This window comes from Globicephala melas, chromosome 2, assembly GCF_963455315.2.
Source record: "Globicephala melas chromosome 2, mGloMel1.2, whole genome shotgun sequence".
Classification (NCBI taxonomy): domain Eukaryota; kingdom Metazoa; phylum Chordata; class Mammalia; order Artiodactyla; family Delphinidae; genus Globicephala; species Globicephala melas.
In genome coordinates, this window is record NC_083315.2 from 140,245,444 (window position 1) to 140,263,441 (window position 17,998).

The window sequence follows — 17,998 nt, forward strand, 5'->3', positions numbered from 1 at the left end:
CTGGTAATTTATCCCTGTCCTATTAAAGTTTGAGTGTTAACATTATTGTGGTACAGCGGCAAGTGTTGACCAGCTGCTGCCTTCTTTGGACGAGGCCAGGCTGTTCTACAACTGACATTCCTGCTCTGTTCTCCTAGACTCTTCAAGATGAAGCTGAGAGCAGTGAAGGGAGTTGGAAGAAACTCCAGGAGGTTATTGGAAAACTCAAAGATTACTGCCCCTCAGTTGCTGAAATAATTCAAGAGAAATGCCAAAATACTCACACAAGGTACACTTTAAGATGCAATTTGAATGGTAGAGCAGATATTTTTATCTTAATGACGTGTGACAAATGAAGGGACGTAGGCTGGGTAAAGCCTTCTTAATCATCTGAGATAACTGGTTTCATACTATTCTGGTCTCTCCTGCTTGGAAGGATCTTGTTCACGTAAGATTTAACGTGAAGGCTATTACTTGCCTTGTACAAGTGTTTGGTATAATCAATCTAGAAATGTCCTAAGTACAGCCCCAGTGTAGCCACGTTCAGTGGACATAGGCTAAATGCCCAATGCGATCCTCAAGGGCACCAAAATCAACAGGGAGAAACAGGCTAAGGGGTGGCCAGATGGGCAGTCTGTCTCACTGGAAACATTATAAGGTGGAAGTAAGGGGATGTTAGAATACATCTCAGGAGATATTTGTGAGGTTGGGAGGCATTCTTTGATGAACTACTTATGATAGAAAACTCCTTCTAAGGAGTGTGGCCCTGGTTGATTGTGAGGCTTTTATGTAGCTGGATGGAATATGAAAGTTGGCCCAAAGCTGATTTGTTCCAGACAGTGGCGAAGAGATTAAGCTACGCTCAGTGGCCTTCTCCACCCTTCCTTCCTGCAGATTCAACCTCTCCTATAAACCAATTCTGAACATATGTTGAACAAGGGACACCACATTTATGTACCCTGCAGTGGTGTCCTCAGCCCTAGATCCAGTCCTTAGTGGAAGAGGGGGAGGAGGGAGGGTAAAGATAAACACAGACACGTATCTAATTTCACATACAGTAATGGGGGCCTCCCTCAAAACATATGGTGGTTCAGGTTGCTATTAAAGGGATTCAGTTGTCACCAGTGCACATACACATTCAGTTGTTGGCACAAGAATATATCAGAAGGCATATTGAAAACGACTGAAGAAAATAGCACCAAAATGCCAACAGTAGATATCTCTAGATTAATGTCAGGTGTTTTTTTTTACTTTCTCTTTATAGACAGGTAGGTAGGTAGGTAGGTAGATGGGTAGACAATCTCAATATAGGTATGGATAGATTTAAACACACGTTTTGTGGGGGGTTGTGAGCATATGTTGTATTTATAATTGGGGAAAATCTTGTTTAAAAACAGGTGGTTCTGAGAAGATTTGTGAAATACAAAGAAGTAAAGCAATTATGCCATTTGTCACCTTTTTCGCCCACTCAGTGGGGTTGAGGATATTGTGAAACAAGCATTCTCATGTGTTTTGGGTGAGAATGTAAATATTATAATGCTTTCAGAAAGCAGTTTGAACATATACCCATAACCTTAAAAATATTTACATATTTATATTCTTTGACCCAATAATTCTCTAAGAAGTCTAATTTAAGACCAATATCTTGAAATACAGAAAAAATCCTTTGGACAAAGTTTATCTGAGCATTATTTTTGCAAGCAAAAATTGAAAATTATCCCAATATCCATACTAAGCTGGAATTTGGTAATTAAACAAAAAAAGACCATTTATAGACCATTATGTACAGCCATTTAAACTTAGGCTTACTTATTTTTTATTAATGGGAAAATTTTTTTTTTCCCATGGGAAAAATTTTTTAAGTTAAATGGGAAAGAAAGGCAAGATATTACAGTCCATAGTATGGAATAAAACCAAAAATTTTTAATTTCTACTTTTTTCAATTTTAATAGAATGAAAAATGTATTACAGAAAATAACTTCTTATTTTTCTTATTATTACGATTTTTAGTTTTTGTAGCAGTTTATCAGTGCATATAAATGAGAATCCAAAAAACAAATCATACAACCAATGAATGTGCCAGCACCACAAAATTAGCTGATTTTCATGGATGCAAAAAGACTTTTAATATTTGCAATTGTTCATAACTTGGTGGTATCTACTCTAAAAGCGAGGTCTCTAACTGGGTTTCATCAACAGCTCTAGTTAAGTTCGCCTGGACTCCAGAGTTGATTTTTAGCCTGGCCCTCCCCCCACCATGGAGACCAGCTATGTAAATCTGGGGCCTGGGTACTCTGCTGCTGCCTTCCCTCATAGATTGTGTGCTAGCATCCTTTGAGGGCTACGCAATTTTCTCTTCTCATGTGACTAAGATCAAGTTTTACCAAGTGAGTAACTTTCTGATGCAAATTGGCCTAAGTAGAAAGAGAATACACAGGAATTAACTTTTCTCTAAAGAACAAATGAAATATTATCAAGTACCAGGTAAGATCTGCCATTTTCTTCTCTCAATCCACAAAGAAATTAGTCCTACACCATCCCGTATTTCTACAAAACATTAGCAAATTTAGAACATCATAGGAAATAAATACCCTTTGCTGAGAAGTAGGAAAATATATTGTTTTTTATTTCTACTTTTATATAAGGAACATGTTGCTTTTGTAATTAGAAAATAAATTTGACATAAACACAATTTAAATAAGGCCTACTTAAAGACCCCCTCTATAAAATAAGAGGCCCTCCCATGTGGAGGAAGTTTCATCAGGCAAACAGTTCAGTACTGTCTTCACCTTTGCCTAAGAGACATTCATCATACAATAGGTGTTTCCTGCCAGTCACAAATTTTGCGGGTTTTGTTGAGAATTATAAAGTCAATGAAGTATCCTAATTTGGAATTCTGTTTATATATTAATGATGGCATTAATTTTGAAAAGACATTAACACGTCTTCTTAATTTATCTGCTCTTAACTTATGAGTAGAGTGTGGGCGCTGTGCTTTTGCTGCAAAGGAAAGGATGGATGGGGTTCCTGTTGTTCATGTTGCCCTGACAGGTGGACACAGGTAAACCAAGACATTGCAGACCAGTTGCAGAGGGCCCAGAGCCCGCTACAGCTCTGGAAGGCATATAACAGTGCTCACGCTGAAGCTGCAGCAAGACTGGAGCAGCAGGAAGCAAAGTACCAACAGCTCGCAAACATCAACACATCTGGAAACAACCTGGCAGAGATCCTGCCCCCAGCCCTGCGGGACGTAAAGGTAGGCGTTAAACCCATTGGGAAAACCAAGGCCAAGACAGCCTGACAAACAGGGCCATGACCCAGGGACTAGACAGACCACAGGGAGGGAGGAGTGGGTCAGGACAGGTGTGTGAGCAGACCATGTAGGACACAGGCAAGACAGGGACGTGTGGGGTTGGGAGAGCCAGGTGGTGGCTCAGAGGTGAGGGCCACGCAGCAGGTAGCTGGGTCAGGGGCACCTGACACCACCTCCTTCCAAATCTCCCCTTTCACTCTAGCAGGAACATCTCTAAAGCCAAAGCTTCATACAAAGTCTCCAATAAAAGCAGAAATATATCAGCTGAATGTGGTCATCTAAGAATAGTAGATGTTGAATCTCTTGATTTAGAAATAATCATGAATAATTATCTAAATAATCTAAATAATTATCTAATCTAAATGAGTAATCATTTAGATTCACCACCATGTTAATAAGGCTTTTCTGTGGATATAATGATTTTTAGACTATTATTTAAGAGTTGTGTACTTTCCTCTGTGGTTTTATTCTATTATGTTAATGAATGCCTAGAAAGCAAATACTTTCTAGTTTTAAACTAGGTGACCAGGTACATTTTGTATCTTTTAATACTATAGGTCAAATAAAGAAGTATTAACCAATTAAATTAGAGATAAGAATCCAACAGATATGAACCATATTTCTGATCAACTTCTCTCTAATCTGTTGGCATTTAAAAAACAACAAAAACAGAAATTTCACACAGTTGCAATATTTCTGGAGCAGCCCTAAAATCGTCTTGGTCAATGAAATTCTGTGCTCTCTGCAAATGGATCCATTTATGTCACAAAGTGTCAGGCAGAGGACGGGGTTGGATTGATTCTTAAAATGCATTGAAGCAGATCCTTAAAGTGTTCACTGACTAGAAATATAAAACATAAGACTGTACCCAAGTCATCTCCAGTTTCTGTAAACTAGAAGCCCCAACTCTATTTATCCATGGTTACTTTTAGCTCTGAACTGACAAATTTCAGAACAGCACCAGTGATATCATATAAAGAAGGCTTAGCTTTTTTATCTCTTTAAAATAAACAGTAACAAAAAGCCACACCCACTATTTCAGAATCTAGAAATTCTCCTAGATGTTGATGGAGTGGCATGAATTGGGGATTTTTGTTGGGAAAGGAGGAAATGTTTTGCGATCACTTTTTTCTTCTCCAGGAGCTGCAGCATGATGTGCAGAAGACAAAAGAAGCCTTTCTCCAAGATTCCACTCTCCTGGATCGACTCCCACAGCCTGCAGAGCCCAACACCCACGTGCTCCTCTCTGGTCAAATGCACTCCCTCCAGAGGGCTTCCTACTTGGAAAAGATGCTGCTTATGAAAACAAATGAATTTAAGGTTCATCTTAGTTTTCTATTCAACTTGAAGTCTTGGACATTTGCACACTCCCTTCAATTCCTTATATATATCTTCTGAAGTGATAGTTATTAGTGCTTTGTGGGCTGCACCTTAGGGAAACCACAGAATAAAGATGCCCTAAACATATCTACCATTTGACATGATTCTTCAGTCATGTGATTCTTCAATCACATGGGCAATGGGCAGATCTTAAGCATACATTTCTTCTTTATTGAACATGTTAAAGTGATATATTTCATGCACTGTTCAGATCTCATAGTTATTTGAATTTCCAAGTTGGGTAATTGAGTCATAGAGTAGCTGCTTAAAGCGCGACCATTTGTTAATGTATTTTATTCACTTTTTGAAAAGCCTTTAGTGCATGAATTATCAAAAAGCTGAATAGAAGGCCATGGGGCTCCAATATCACACAGCGGGGAAAAAATATTTAGCTAGCAGGATTCCTCTAGGTGCCCCTGTCAAGCAACTGATCTTTCCATCCCTGTGAAGGCTTCATACTTTGCCAAAGGCACAAAGTGCGTATCAGGAGCGTTCTGGATTCAAGATAATGAACTGCTTAGGGCTGAAAACAGCTTGGACTTTTATCACAAGGCTGCGCTTGATTCTGTTATAGATGCACATGAAAATTGTTTCTAATGAAAACTTCTCTTGTTCTAGTTTGTTCTATCACAGTTCAAGGATTTTGGGGACCAGTTGGACTCTTTAAAAAGTCTCATTACGCATGAAGAAGAGAATTTGGATAAACTCTACCAGCAAGAAAAAGAAGGAAATCCTGACTTATTCCTGGTATTGCCAATATTTGTCATTCCTAAGGGGTCAGGTTCACCATAGAATAAAAAATAAGTGAATTACTGTCATCTATGTGCATCTTAACTCTTGAGCACAGTCACTGATATGCCATTCATTCTTGAGCTGTTTTCCCTAAGATCTAGAAAAGTATGACAACATAGGGATCTTTTTTTTACACTTTTTTTTTTGCTTTTTTATTTTTTTAATATTTATTTATTTATTTATTTATTTTATTCATTTGGCTGTGGCAGGTCTTAGTTGTGGCACGCAGGATTTTTAGTTGCAGCACGCGGGCTCTTAGTTGTGGCATGCAGGGTTTAGTTCCCTGACCAGTGATCGAACCCAGGGCCCCTGCATTGGGAGCACGGAGTCTTAACCACTGGACCACCAGGGAAGTCCCATACACTTTAAATATATACAATTTATTTGTCGATTATTTCTCTTTTTCAATTTTTTAATGTTTATACATTTTAAAGGTTACTTTCCATTTACAGTTATTACAAAATATTGGCTATATTCCCCATGTTGTACAATACATCCTTGAACCTATCTTATACCCAGTAGTTTGTACCTCCTACTCCCCCTCTCCTGTATTTCCCCCCCCGACTGGTAACAACTAGTTTTTTCTCTTCATCTGTGAGTCTACTTCTTTTTCGTTATATTCACTAGTTTGTTGTATTTTTTAGATTCCACATATAAGTGATATCATATAGTATTTGTCTTTCTCTGTCTGACTTATTTCACTTAGCATGATGCCCTCCAAATCCATCCATATTGCTGCAAGTGGCAAAACTTTGTTCTTTTTTATGGCTGAGTAATATTCCGTTGTATATATGTACCACATCTTCTTTATCCATTCATCTGTCGATGGACACTTATGTTGCTTCCATATCTTGACAGTTGTAAATAATGCTGCTACGAACATTGGGTTGCATATATCTTTTCAAATTAGTGTTTTTGGTTGTTTTTGAGTATATACCCAGGAGTGGAATTGCTGGGTCATGAGATCTATTTTAGTAATATGCCTCAGTAATTTTAGTAGACTTTTAAATCTTGAAGTCTTTACTAGTTAGCTTCAGTGAACTAAAATAATCTAGCAGCTGGCTATTGGGATGAATTGAATTTTTCTGGTTAGTTGAAGATCAAAAAGTAAAATGCCCTATTAAATTAATGGTATAATTTTTTCCTTCTTTATTACCTTAGTATGTTTAGTATAGTTAACATAGATGAATGGAAGAATGAAAGAATTCTGGATCTTGCACACTCCTAAGGACCAATATTCATAACCTAGATTAAGAGTCAGCAAACTATGGCACATGGTCTAAATGCAGCCCCTCACCTGGTTTGTAAATAAGGTGTTACTGGCACAGGCATGCCCTTCCACCATTTACGTACTGTCTATGGGAGTTTTCATGCTACAAGGGCAGAGTTGAATATTTGCAACAGAGATCATATGGGTCATAAAAGGCTAAAATATTTATGATCTCACCCTTGACGGTAAAAGTTTGTTGACCCTGACCTAGACTATTGTGGCAGAGTTCTGTAGTGAGAACATGGATATGGTGAAGGATGTTTGCTTAATATATTGTTGTCCTAGAGGCTGTCCCTGGAATATTGTCTTAAAGATAAAATTTCGGTGAGTTTGCTTTCCTATGATTTCACCATAATATTGATGTGTAACTACCACGCTTTGCTAGGGTTATTTTAAGGATTGAATTTTCATTTACTTTGTAAATAAACTGCATGTTCTGTTGAAGGTCAAGTTGTTGGCAGACTAAATGGGACTTGAAGGTCCAGAATGGGTCCTTTAAAAAAGAAAGCTCATTTCCATCTTCTTCAAAGACAAAAATCTGAGATCACTTTCTATTTCCTGGGCTATTTCAGTTCTGGCCATGTGTGCAGCTTGTTCTAGAAAAAAGCAGGATTGAGAGATCTGGGTTCAGGTCCGATTCTGACACTAACTAGCTATTTGACTGTGGGCAAGTCGTTTACCTATTTAGGCCCCAGTTTTCCCTCTTCTTTGAGATAAGGAAGGTCTGTAGGATTTCTGAAGCCTTTTCATAATCCAGATAGCTTATTGGCATCCAAAAATCTGGAACTTAATTTCTTTTTCACAGAATCATGTGCTGGCACTGACAGCCCAGTCACCTGATATTGAGCATTTGAATGAAGTAAGCCTCAAGCTCCCACTTAGTGACGTAGCTGTCAAGACATTACAAAATGTGAACCGGCAATGGATTCGGGCCACGGCGACAGCACTGGAACGCTGCAGGTCAGAACAGCCCAGCTCTCCCATTCTGTTTCATTTAAGGCAAAATTAACAGTTGAGCCCGGTAATGTCATTGTTATATGGCTCTGTTTTGTTTGTTTTTAAACCTTCTTAGTGAACTTCAGGGGATTGGATTGAATCAAAAGTTTCTTTATTGCTGTGAAAAGTGGGTCCAGCTTTTGGAGAAGATAGAAGAGATGCTCAAGGTGAACATTGCTGACAGCCTCCCTGCTCTCCTGGAACAGCAGAAAACGTATGAGGTAAATAAACCTGTGCTCTCTGCCACCTTGGACCCCTCACCCTGGGGCAGGACTCAGGGGAAGAGAGATTAAATAAAGTAAAATACAGAGAGAACCTATCAATCCTCAACCCCTAAACACAGAATATATGTCTTTGAGCAAATTCAGTTGTTGGTTGATCATTTGTAAAGTTCTCACACATTTCATAAATTTCAAAATTTTGTTTTGCTGCTCTATTTTATTAATGACAGAACTCCCAGATTTTCTACAGTAGGTGGAAGCTTCTAGCACAACGTTGCTTTTGCATAATGCGCACACGGTACCACTTTACCAAGAGCATGTTAAAATACTTCAAGTCATCTTTGCATTTTCACTGAATAGTTTTGTAAAGTATTGAAGCGCCCAGTATAACTATAATTGTAGCATTAATAGTTTCACAGAGGAGTTTCCCCATGCTGATGCTGACGTATATTTGAGAGTACTCCTGGTGGTTATAGGCAGACCCTGCATTTCCAAAATGTGCATGATTAGTGCGTTATAACTTTTTAGTGTAACTGATTTAAGTCTGCATTGTTACATTAAGATCATCCACTGAAAATGAAATCTGTCCAGGCAAAGCTGGGTGACTTTGATAAGTTATGAACATCTTAGTTTCCTCCTCTTCAAATGAGTCTGATAGTATTCACTTAAGTCGTAAGGTTGAGGAATAAGTGAGACAATGCATGTTTTACTCAGTGCCTAACAAGTAGAAAAAGCCCAATAATGGGCCTTAGGTGTAGTTATTATTAGACCTATTTGCTTCTAATTATATTCATAGGTACTGTTGTGATGATTAAGCATTTTTTGCAGTTAGCCTCAAATCTTTTGAAAATTAATCACCTCACATATCCTCTGTGAGCTTAGATTTTATTAGGAAATTCACAAAAACAATTCCCATATTTTAATTCATATACAGATGTTAGAAGCTGAAGTTTCTATAAACCAGACAATTGCTGACTCTTATGTCACCCAGTGCTTACAACTCCTGGACACAGCAGAAATAGAGAAGAGGTAAGCTCTTTGGGACTCGTAATGGTTGTGGGCATGCGGAAGGCAATGCAGCCTGGTGGGCCTTCCACCATGTGAATCTTGACTACATCAGTGCCTGCGACCACGTCATTGGTAGACCACCATGGGGCCGGTCTTCTGACTTTATATTAGGATGGAGTCTTGCTTCATGGCCATAAAAACATCAGGGGCCCTTTTCCCCATGGTAGATGGGTGGGCTTAGCAGACCAGATGCTTTGCAAGCACCCATCCACCTAGTACCATTATCTAAGTTTTTACCCCAAAGGATTTTTCTAAATTGTGTTTTCCTCTCTGCCTTCAGCCTCATGATGTTTTGCTATTTAAAAAATAAATTTCGAAGTGCAGCTGTTCCCAGTAGATAGCTATGTCACAGTTGTGAAAGAAGAGACTTCTTTCTATGCTGTGTACATGAGGTTGGGGTCTCCGGGGAGTTCCGGTCAGGCTGAGCAGAGCCCCTTAGGCAGCCTGGTGACAGTAACTGTACCTGCTTGCATAGCTGCTGAAATTGCCAACAGAGCCCGAGGGGGCCTGGCCTTAAATGACCTCTCCAAATGTCTCCATAGGCATTATTTTCCTCCCCATCATCACCCATATACCTCTGAATCCTCTTTCAACATAACTAAGAAATATAAAACCCATTTTTCCTACCTCTGAAGTAATAAAATCCAAGCCAATTTCAGGATGATGAACTAGTTTTGATCTGATCAGTACAGCAAAGCATGACTTTTCCCATAATAAATAAAAGGCCTTATTTATCATGTGAAGGACATTGTCTATCCGGGAAATAAATAGTTGAGTGGTTGCAGAAAGCATGTCCTTTATTGCTGAAATTATGTAGCATACAACCCTCAAGTAATCGATAACATTACAAGGGACCTACCTGTTCATCTGTTTCCCATTGATCCCATGTTTAGTTTTCCATAAAGCACTTGGCATAATCTGTGTTAAAACAGCTTAAGGGGCTTCCCTGGTGGCGCAGTGGTTGAGAGTCCGCCTGTCGATGCAGGGGACACGGGTTCATGCCCCGGTCCGGGAAGATCCCACATGCCGCGGAGCGGCTAGGCCCGTGAGCCATGGCCACTGAGCCTGCGCGTCCGGAGCCTGTGCTCCGCAACGGGAGAGGCCACAACAGTGAGAGGCCCGCGTACCGCAAAAACAAAACAAAACAAAACAAAACAGCTTAAGTTTGTTTAAGGCAGTGGTTGTCACGCATGCCAGGAAAATACTAGGCCATGTGCAATTATCTTGTGATAAACACCTTTCACCAACCCACACACTGCCCCTGCCCCAGCCCCAAGTTCCCCATCATGTTTACATTGAATGGTGCTCAGATTTAAAGAAGTGTTTTTCCATGTAAATTGTGCACATAAATAGCAAATCTAAGTTCCTATTACATGTTGATGGTTATTTTTTCTACATGTTGAGGTCAGAATTCTCTAACCATCTATTTTTCCCAAGACCGGAATTTGTTTGGAAGTTCACGAGGCTGAAGGAGAGGTGGCAGAGTGCTGCCCAGGGCGTTCGGCAGAGGAAGAGTGACATCGATGAGCTGGTGAGGCAGTGGCAGTACTTCACCACCTCCGAGGGGGACTTGCTCCGCCTGCTCGCCTACACCAGCCACCTTCTGTCTGCAGTGAAGAGCCAGGACTGCTACAGCCTCCACCAAACAAGAAGTCTGATCCATGAGCTGAAGGTAGGACATGCGCAGCAGCAGTGTGGGAACTGCAGGGTGCTCTTGATTTGGAAGATGGTCGTTCGCCTCAGGTTTTGCGTTTTCTGTGACGTTCAAGTGTGCTTTCTGCGATGGGGAGGCCAGCTGGTCATGGGGACCCTACTCAGCCTTAGCCTTGTGGGGTCAGAAACCCAATCTTATCCATTCATCCAGAAATAGTGAAGCTCTCTTGGGCTGTGGGAGTAGAGACGGACTGGAGATGGGTAGGTAGAGTGGGGAAGTTTGGGGCGACAGACATTTAAAGCACTGACTAATGTATAAATGACTACCACAAAGTAGTAATTTACAGTGGGATTCCTGCTTCCTCTTGGAGGGTGAATTCATTTAGGCAACAACGTTTCCAATCAGAAAGTTGCTTGATGAGCACAGGACTAGAATAATTAGTTGGCAGTTCCCAGGGCATGTTGCACTGAGCTATCGAACCACACTTCACTGTAGAGGGACAGCTAAACAAAACAGCACCCTTCTGAAATCCTTTGCTTGCCTCATTCATTTATCTAGGCTTCACATATTAACTGAGCATCTGGTCTTTGCTGGTCAATGTTCTAAGTGCTGGGTATACGGTGTGGACCAAGAGGAGACCTCTGCTCCCGTGGGGGCAATCAGACAAATCAGTAAACCAACAAGAAAATACTAATTTGTCTGACTGGTAGGGGAGATCAGACAAATCAAAAACTAAAGGAAATATCAGATTGCAACATGGCATATGTAGGTCATTAAAACAGGGCCGGTGATGGAGAGGCTGGGTGACTGCTTTAGACTGGGTCATCTCTGGGGAGGCAACATTTAAACTGGAACCTGAATAACAAGAAGAAGCCAGCTGTGCAAAGATCTGGGGGGAGAGCCTTCAGACAGAGGGAAGAGTTTTCCTGAGTCCCCAAGATGGGAACAAGTTTAGCAAAGCAGAGGAAGAAAGAAGGCTCGTGTGACGAGTGTAGCCAGTGAGACAGCAGTGATGGAAAATGGACTCGATAGGCAGTCAGGGAGGAGCATTCTGGGGGAGGTGAGGTAGCGGGATGACCGTCTGGATAATTGGAAGCCATTGAACTTGGAAGAGGAAGCAGCTCGATACGATTTGTATTTTTTAAATGTCCTCTGGCTGCTCTGAGGAAGGTGGTTTGGGGGTCAGTGGGGGTCTGAGAAGAAGCAGGAATGCCAGCGTACTACTTCTTTATTGCCGCATCACAACAAACATTTCTTATTCTCTCTCACAGTTCTGGAGGTTGTCAGGGCAGTTAGGTGGCTCTTGCAGGGGGCTCTCAGGCAGTTCCGGTCAGATGACGGCTGAGGCTGGACCCCTCTGAAGGCTTCCTCACTTTCATGTCTAGTACTTGAGCTGGAAAGGCTCAGACAGCCAGGAACTGGAGCAGCTGGGGCTCCTTGGGCTTTGTTCCCTGTGGGCTCTCCACTTGGAGGCTCTCGGTAGCCAGACTCCTTACATGGCAGCTCATGGCTTCAAAGGTGCATGTCCCAAGAAAGATAGATCCAGAGAGAAGCTGTATTGCCTTTTTAGACCTGGCCTCAGACGTCAGCCACTTCCACCATCCTCTATTAATCAAGGCCATCACGCATGCCCACGTGGGTTCAAGAGAAGGGAGGAGAGGGAAGGTTCTAGAAGAGCATGTGGGGCTGGTAATAGTGTGGCCATTTTGTGAAAAATACAGCCTGCCATAGCTCGTTAGGCTATTTCTTTTTTTTTTTTTTTTTTTTTTCTTCGGTACATGGGCCTCTCACTGTTGTGGCCTCTCCCGTCGCAGAGCACAGGCTCCGGACGCACAGGCTCAGCGGCCATGGCTCACGGGCCCAGCCGCTCCGCGGCATGTGGGATCTTCCCGGAATGGGGCGCGGACCCGTGTCCCCTGCATCGGCAGGCAGACTCCCAACCACTGCGCCACCAGGGAAGCCCTCATTAGGCTATTGCAATGGTCTTGGGTAGTTTTTAGGATGGATAAGACAAGGGTGATCACAGTGAAGATAAAAAGACTATGTTTGTAGGTGGGGTTTACAAGACTTGCTTATGGTTTGGATGTGGCAGGTAAATAAAAATCTAAATCCAGATGACTCTAGGTTTGGGGTTGAGCATCTTGGTGAATAATGTGCTGTTGACCAAGTCAGGGGAGACTGGACGAGAACCAGGTCTTTTGATGACTTCAGTTTGAAATGGCTAACAGACATCTATCACAGTGGCTGTGTTGAGCAGTACTGCATATTAGAAGGACAAGTGTGGAGGGGCAGTGTGTTCCTTGAATTGCAGTTTTTCTTGTGTGTGTTTCTCCTTTGCATTTGGGTTATCCTGAGTATTCTCAGAAATATCTTTATAAATCAATGCTCTGTTGATTTTTTTTTACATCAGCTTCCATTTTGGAAAATGCCCATATTATGTCTCCCTTGAGAAATTTGAAAATAAAGTAAATCATATATACAACAGAAATAAAAGCTATTTAATTTTTTCTCCTGAAACAAAATCTTTTGGAAATATAAAGTTTTTACTTCATTTTTGTATTATAAATACCTAGTTTCAGTCCCTTTTAAAGAAAAGCCTATGTGATCTCCAAATGGAATTTTTTTAAAGCTATTGCTTCAGTATAAACACTGATGTGTATATTTATGTGCTTAAGTGTCTGTTTTTGTATTTTTATCTTTTTTATTTGTTCTCTCCTTTTAAATTTGTTTAGCATATTGTGCACATTCCAACCTTGTGGGTTAGGAGCAGCCTGACTCTTTATACCATAATGGTAATGGGTATTTGCTCTTAATATCGGATCTAATACTCCAGTCATTTTCTTAATACTCTTGGATTCATTTATCTTGTAGGCTTTTATTCTGTGAAGTGTATTTTTTTTTTTTTTTTTTTTTTTTTTGCGGTATGTGGCCTCTCACTGTTGTGGCCTCTCCCGTTGCAGAGAACAGGCTCCGGACGCGCAGACTCAGTGGCCATGGCATACGGGCCCAGTTGCTCTGCGGTATGTGGGATCTTCCCGGACCGGGGCATGAACCCGTGTCCCCTGCATCGGCAGGCGGACTTTCAATCACTGCGCCACCAGGGAAGCCCAAAGTGTATTTTTAATTTCTCTATACTTCTAATGATTATACTAAAATCTTATCTCTTACCAACCCTTGGAAATTATTTTAAGAACACATCATTTGGGGCTTCCCTGGTGGCGCAGTGGTTGAGAGTCTGCCTGCTGATGCAGGGGGCACGGGTTCGTGCCCCGGTCTGGGAAGATCCCACATGCCATGGAGCAGCTGGGCCCGTGAGCCATGGCCACTGAGCCTGCGCGTCCGGAGCCTGTGCTCTACAACGGGAGAGGCCACAACAGTGAGAGGCCCGCGTACCGGAAAAAAAAAAAAAAAAGAACACATCATTTGGTAGTATGCTGTCTACTCAATAAAAATATTAGCCTTTGATGTGAATGAGTGTGTATGTATGTGTGTGTGTGTTCTAACCAGATTTGTCTAATTTATATCTAGTTTAACATTTAAGAGAAGCTCTGAAGGAAGTACACACAAATGCAGGCAGAGAGTCACATTTTGATCACATCAGAGGCTTAAGCAAATTACTTTTTTTTTTTTTTTTTTTTAAGAATAAAGAAATTCATTTCCAGAGGTGGCAGACAACCTATGCACTAACCTTGGAAGCTGGGGGCAAGTTACTGAACACAACTCACCTGGAAACTAAAGAGTCAATTGAGAAGAGAATCAGTCAACTTCAGGACAACTGGAAGGACACAAAATTCCAACTAGGAGAGATGATTAAACAGTTCCAGAGCACTGCAGAGGTAAACTCACCATTTACTTTTCTGTTCATGATATTCAAATGCAGTACATAGAATTTTTGTTTGCTGTATGAAGATGGGAATAATTTTAGGAAATCACAATATTATGGGTTTTCCAAGGGACATTGAGTCCTACTAATCCACAAATCATGGTAGTTACTTAATGTAAAATAATAATATAACACTGGAAAAGCTCAATGTTAATATCTAAATACTTGAGGGTACTATTTTATATTTACCTTTATGAAACAGGAAACTAATTCATGTTCAATGGAAGTTCAATACCCAAAGCTAACATTCCACATATGATCTGCCTTTGGGTATGGTATATGAAAATAAACACAGTGATACTTCATCTTTCTGCTGTCTTCAAAGAATACACTTTTCCATATAACTGAATTTCCCAATAATTTATGATTATACCTTTAAGAACCAAAATGCTTTCTTTTGAGTGATTATTAGGAAAATCATTAATATTTTATTATGCTAAAATATCCCAAGTTGTTCTCAAGGACTCTGAGCTGCTTTGAACCTAGCCCCTGCACTGCTATGCTTTTTGAGTTCTTATGTGGCTTTTATTGTTTGTCTTTCTTTCTATTTAATTTAAGCTATTTTTACTTTTTTTTTTTTTTTTTTTTTTTTTTGCGTTACACGGGCCTCTCACTGTTGCGGCCTCTCTCGTTGCGGAGCACAGGCTCCAGACGCGCAGGCTCAGCGGCCATGGCTTACGGGCCCAGCCGCTCCGCGGCATGTGGGATCTTCCCGGACCGGGGCACGAACCCATGTCCCCTGCATCGGCAGGTGGACTCTCAACCACTGCGCCACCAGGGAAGCCCTATTTTTACTTTTTATTTCTCTGAGTATACTTACTCCTTGTAGCCCACTCTTTAATCTGTTGTGTGGGTACCAAAACCAGATAACCAAGCTTGTCAGAGATGTTTTTCTGAATACAAAATAAATATGTGCTGAGTTAGGGCCTGAACATCTCTCCTGTGAATAAAGTATCTGAATTTTATTTGACGTATACACTGTGAAATTCATTAACTTGCAAACATTTGTTGAGCACCTGCTGTGTTTGCAAAGCAAGGTGGTAAATGCAAATAAAGGTTTGGTGGAAGAGATAAGGACTCATAGTTTTGTTTTGTTTCTCCCTTCACTTTCTCCTTGGTTATGTTCCAGAGAGTTTATGTTGTGAGATAAGTGGCCTCTCCTTAAGTGAGGCGTTAGCGTACAATTGGACCAACCCAAGAATATTTGTGTCAGTAGTACTGAGGAATAGAGTAGTGTTTGAGTCTGTGTTTGTCTATTTTTAGTAACTTCAGGAGGAGGAATTTTAGTAATATCAGGAATAGAAATTTATCCTAATGGATTAAACCCTCTGTACTTGAAAATAACAGGCAACTATTTGCTCAGTAATATAAGGTTTAAGGAAAAGAGCTGATATGAAAGAAAGGCATCCACAGGGAAACTGTAGCCTTAGGTCGACTCTTGATTAAGCTACTTCTAACTGCGTGTCCTTGGACCAGTCGGTTTTCTCTGAGCCTCAGTTTTCCTCTTTTAAATGTGATAGTAACACTTGCGTCTGTCTCCTAAGCTTATTATGATTACAGTGAGATAATGAAGTTGATAAGCTTTGTAAACTATAAATTACTTCAAGCAGGAGGCGACAGTCAGAGCAGTGGTAAGAAATGGAGAGTGAAACTTGGCTGTGAAAGCGTCACTAAAGCCAAGCTATTTCTAGAAGGGGAAAGGGAGAGAGCAGAGGGATGACATTAAAAAAGAAGGCAAGGGCTTCCCTGGTGCCGCAGTGGTTGAGAGTCCACCTGCCGATGCAGGGGACGTGGGTTCGTGCCCCGGTCCGGGAGGATCCCACATGCTGCGGAACGGCTGGGCCCGTGAGCCATGGCTGCTGAGCCTGCACGTCCGGAGCCTGTGCTCCGCAACGGGAGAGGCCACAACAGTGAGAGGCCTGTGTACCGCAAAAAAAAAGAAGACAAGAAAAGTGGTTGAGTGCTTTTGCTTTTCAGTGCTATTAGAGCATATACCCAAGGCTGGAAATGCTAAAAATTAATCCTTCTAGTAGCCTTTTAAATGTGAGCTTTTCCAAAACTAAAATAGAAATAAGTTAGCTAGGTCAGAGATGTGGGGAGGAAGAAATATTTCAAAGCCAAAGGCAACGCAGTGGTTGAGATGAGCCACACGTAAAGCTGCAGAGAGGCGTCGAACCATCCTGCTGTCCCATATGCTCTTTTAGACCACAGTCTGCTCAAGACAAGGAACCGGGTTTCTGCGTGATTTACAAAAACACATTTAATAGAATGATTACATGGATTAAATTAATTATCCTATTCCTACACTTCATTCTTAAACAACCAAGTACTTACCAATTTTAATACTGTTTTCAAATAGACCTGGGACCAGTGTGAAAAGAAAATCAAGGAGTTGAGAAACAGGCTGCAAGTTTTAAAGGCACAGAGTAAAGATCCTCTTCCAGAACTTCATGAGGAGCTCCATCGAGAAAAAGAGCTGATTAAGGTATTGAAATCTGAAGTAGTGTTCAAGATAATCACTCAGCTGTTTTCTGCGACATTGAAATGTGTGTTTGCCTTTCGATGTCTGTGTGAAACTAAGTCTTCGTGTCCAGTTGGAAAATATTTTGCCTGTCTTCTCTCTAATACACCTTCCTGGTCACTAAAGCAATTAGAATCAATGCTTTTTGAGATCCATGTGTGAAGATGAGGAAGATTTTGCAGAACTTCTTAGAATTTTGGGGGTTTTCTCCTTCAGGTCCTCTTTCTGTTTCTCCTCGGTAATTTAAGATGTGGCCTCTGAGATTACATTGAAAGTTGTTCCCTTACCAAATGGCCTTGTCTTTGAAATGAGAATAAAGTATGACTGAAGAATTCATTTTTTAGAAGACAATAGGTTGGGGGTTTTGCTCAAATACAACAGTTTTTGTAATACCTTCCAAACTATATTCTGCCTAATGGATACCACACTAGCAAAAATTCCTGGGTATGTTAGGACTTTGCAGAAGACAAGGCAAACTTACTGATAGGAATGTGGACCAGTTAAATTCCGAGGTCAGGAACGCCCTACATCTCTTCCCTTTCTGCAGGTTTGATGTTGGAAAGACATCAATAGCCTAATGGAATAAGGTTTAAAAAAAATTTTTTTTCTTCCTTCAGTGACTTCAGGGGTCAAATTGAAAAAAATTAGGAAGAATTGAGTAGTCTCATACTTAAAGCTGTGCTGGAAATTAGTGTCCTGACTCCTGAACCTTTTTTCTTCATTGTAAAAATTTCTACTGTGCAAAAAAATTCTAACAACAAATAATATAACAACTACCATGAAACCATCAGCCAGCAGAAAAATAAAACATTACAAATACACTTCAAATGCCCTGTATGATCTCTAATGTACTTCCCCTCCCCAGAGGTATCCACATCCCTGAATCTGGTGTCCTCTCATTCTTATGCATTGCTTTATCGT

At 40.8% G+C, this 17,998-nt stretch overlaps 1 protein-coding gene across 3 annotated transcripts in view; it reads left to right on the forward strand.

The window, feature by feature from the left end:
* Positions 1-17,998, forward strand: part of SYNE2 (spectrin repeat containing nuclear envelope protein 2) — a 271,795-nt gene that overhangs the window by 204,797 nt on the left and 49,000 nt on the right. For all 3 annotated transcript variants that reach the window (XM_030855184.2, XM_030855186.2, XM_030855185.2), the window contains exons 86-95: positions 138-268; positions 3,031-3,235; positions 4,433-4,612; positions 5,291-5,419; positions 7,540-7,694; positions 7,807-7,951; positions 8,886-8,980; positions 10,457-10,691; positions 14,315-14,509; positions 16,916-17,041. In XM_030855184.2, coding sequence (XP_030711044.2) covers positions 138-268; positions 3,031-3,235; positions 4,433-4,612; positions 5,291-5,419; positions 7,540-7,694; positions 7,807-7,951; positions 8,886-8,980; positions 10,457-10,691; positions 14,315-14,509; positions 16,916-17,041 — 1,596 coding nt within the window. The remainder of the gene's footprint in view (positions 1-137; positions 269-3,030; positions 3,236-4,432; positions 4,613-5,290; positions 5,420-7,539; positions 7,695-7,806; positions 7,952-8,885; positions 8,981-10,456; positions 10,692-14,314; positions 14,510-16,915; positions 17,042-17,998) is intronic.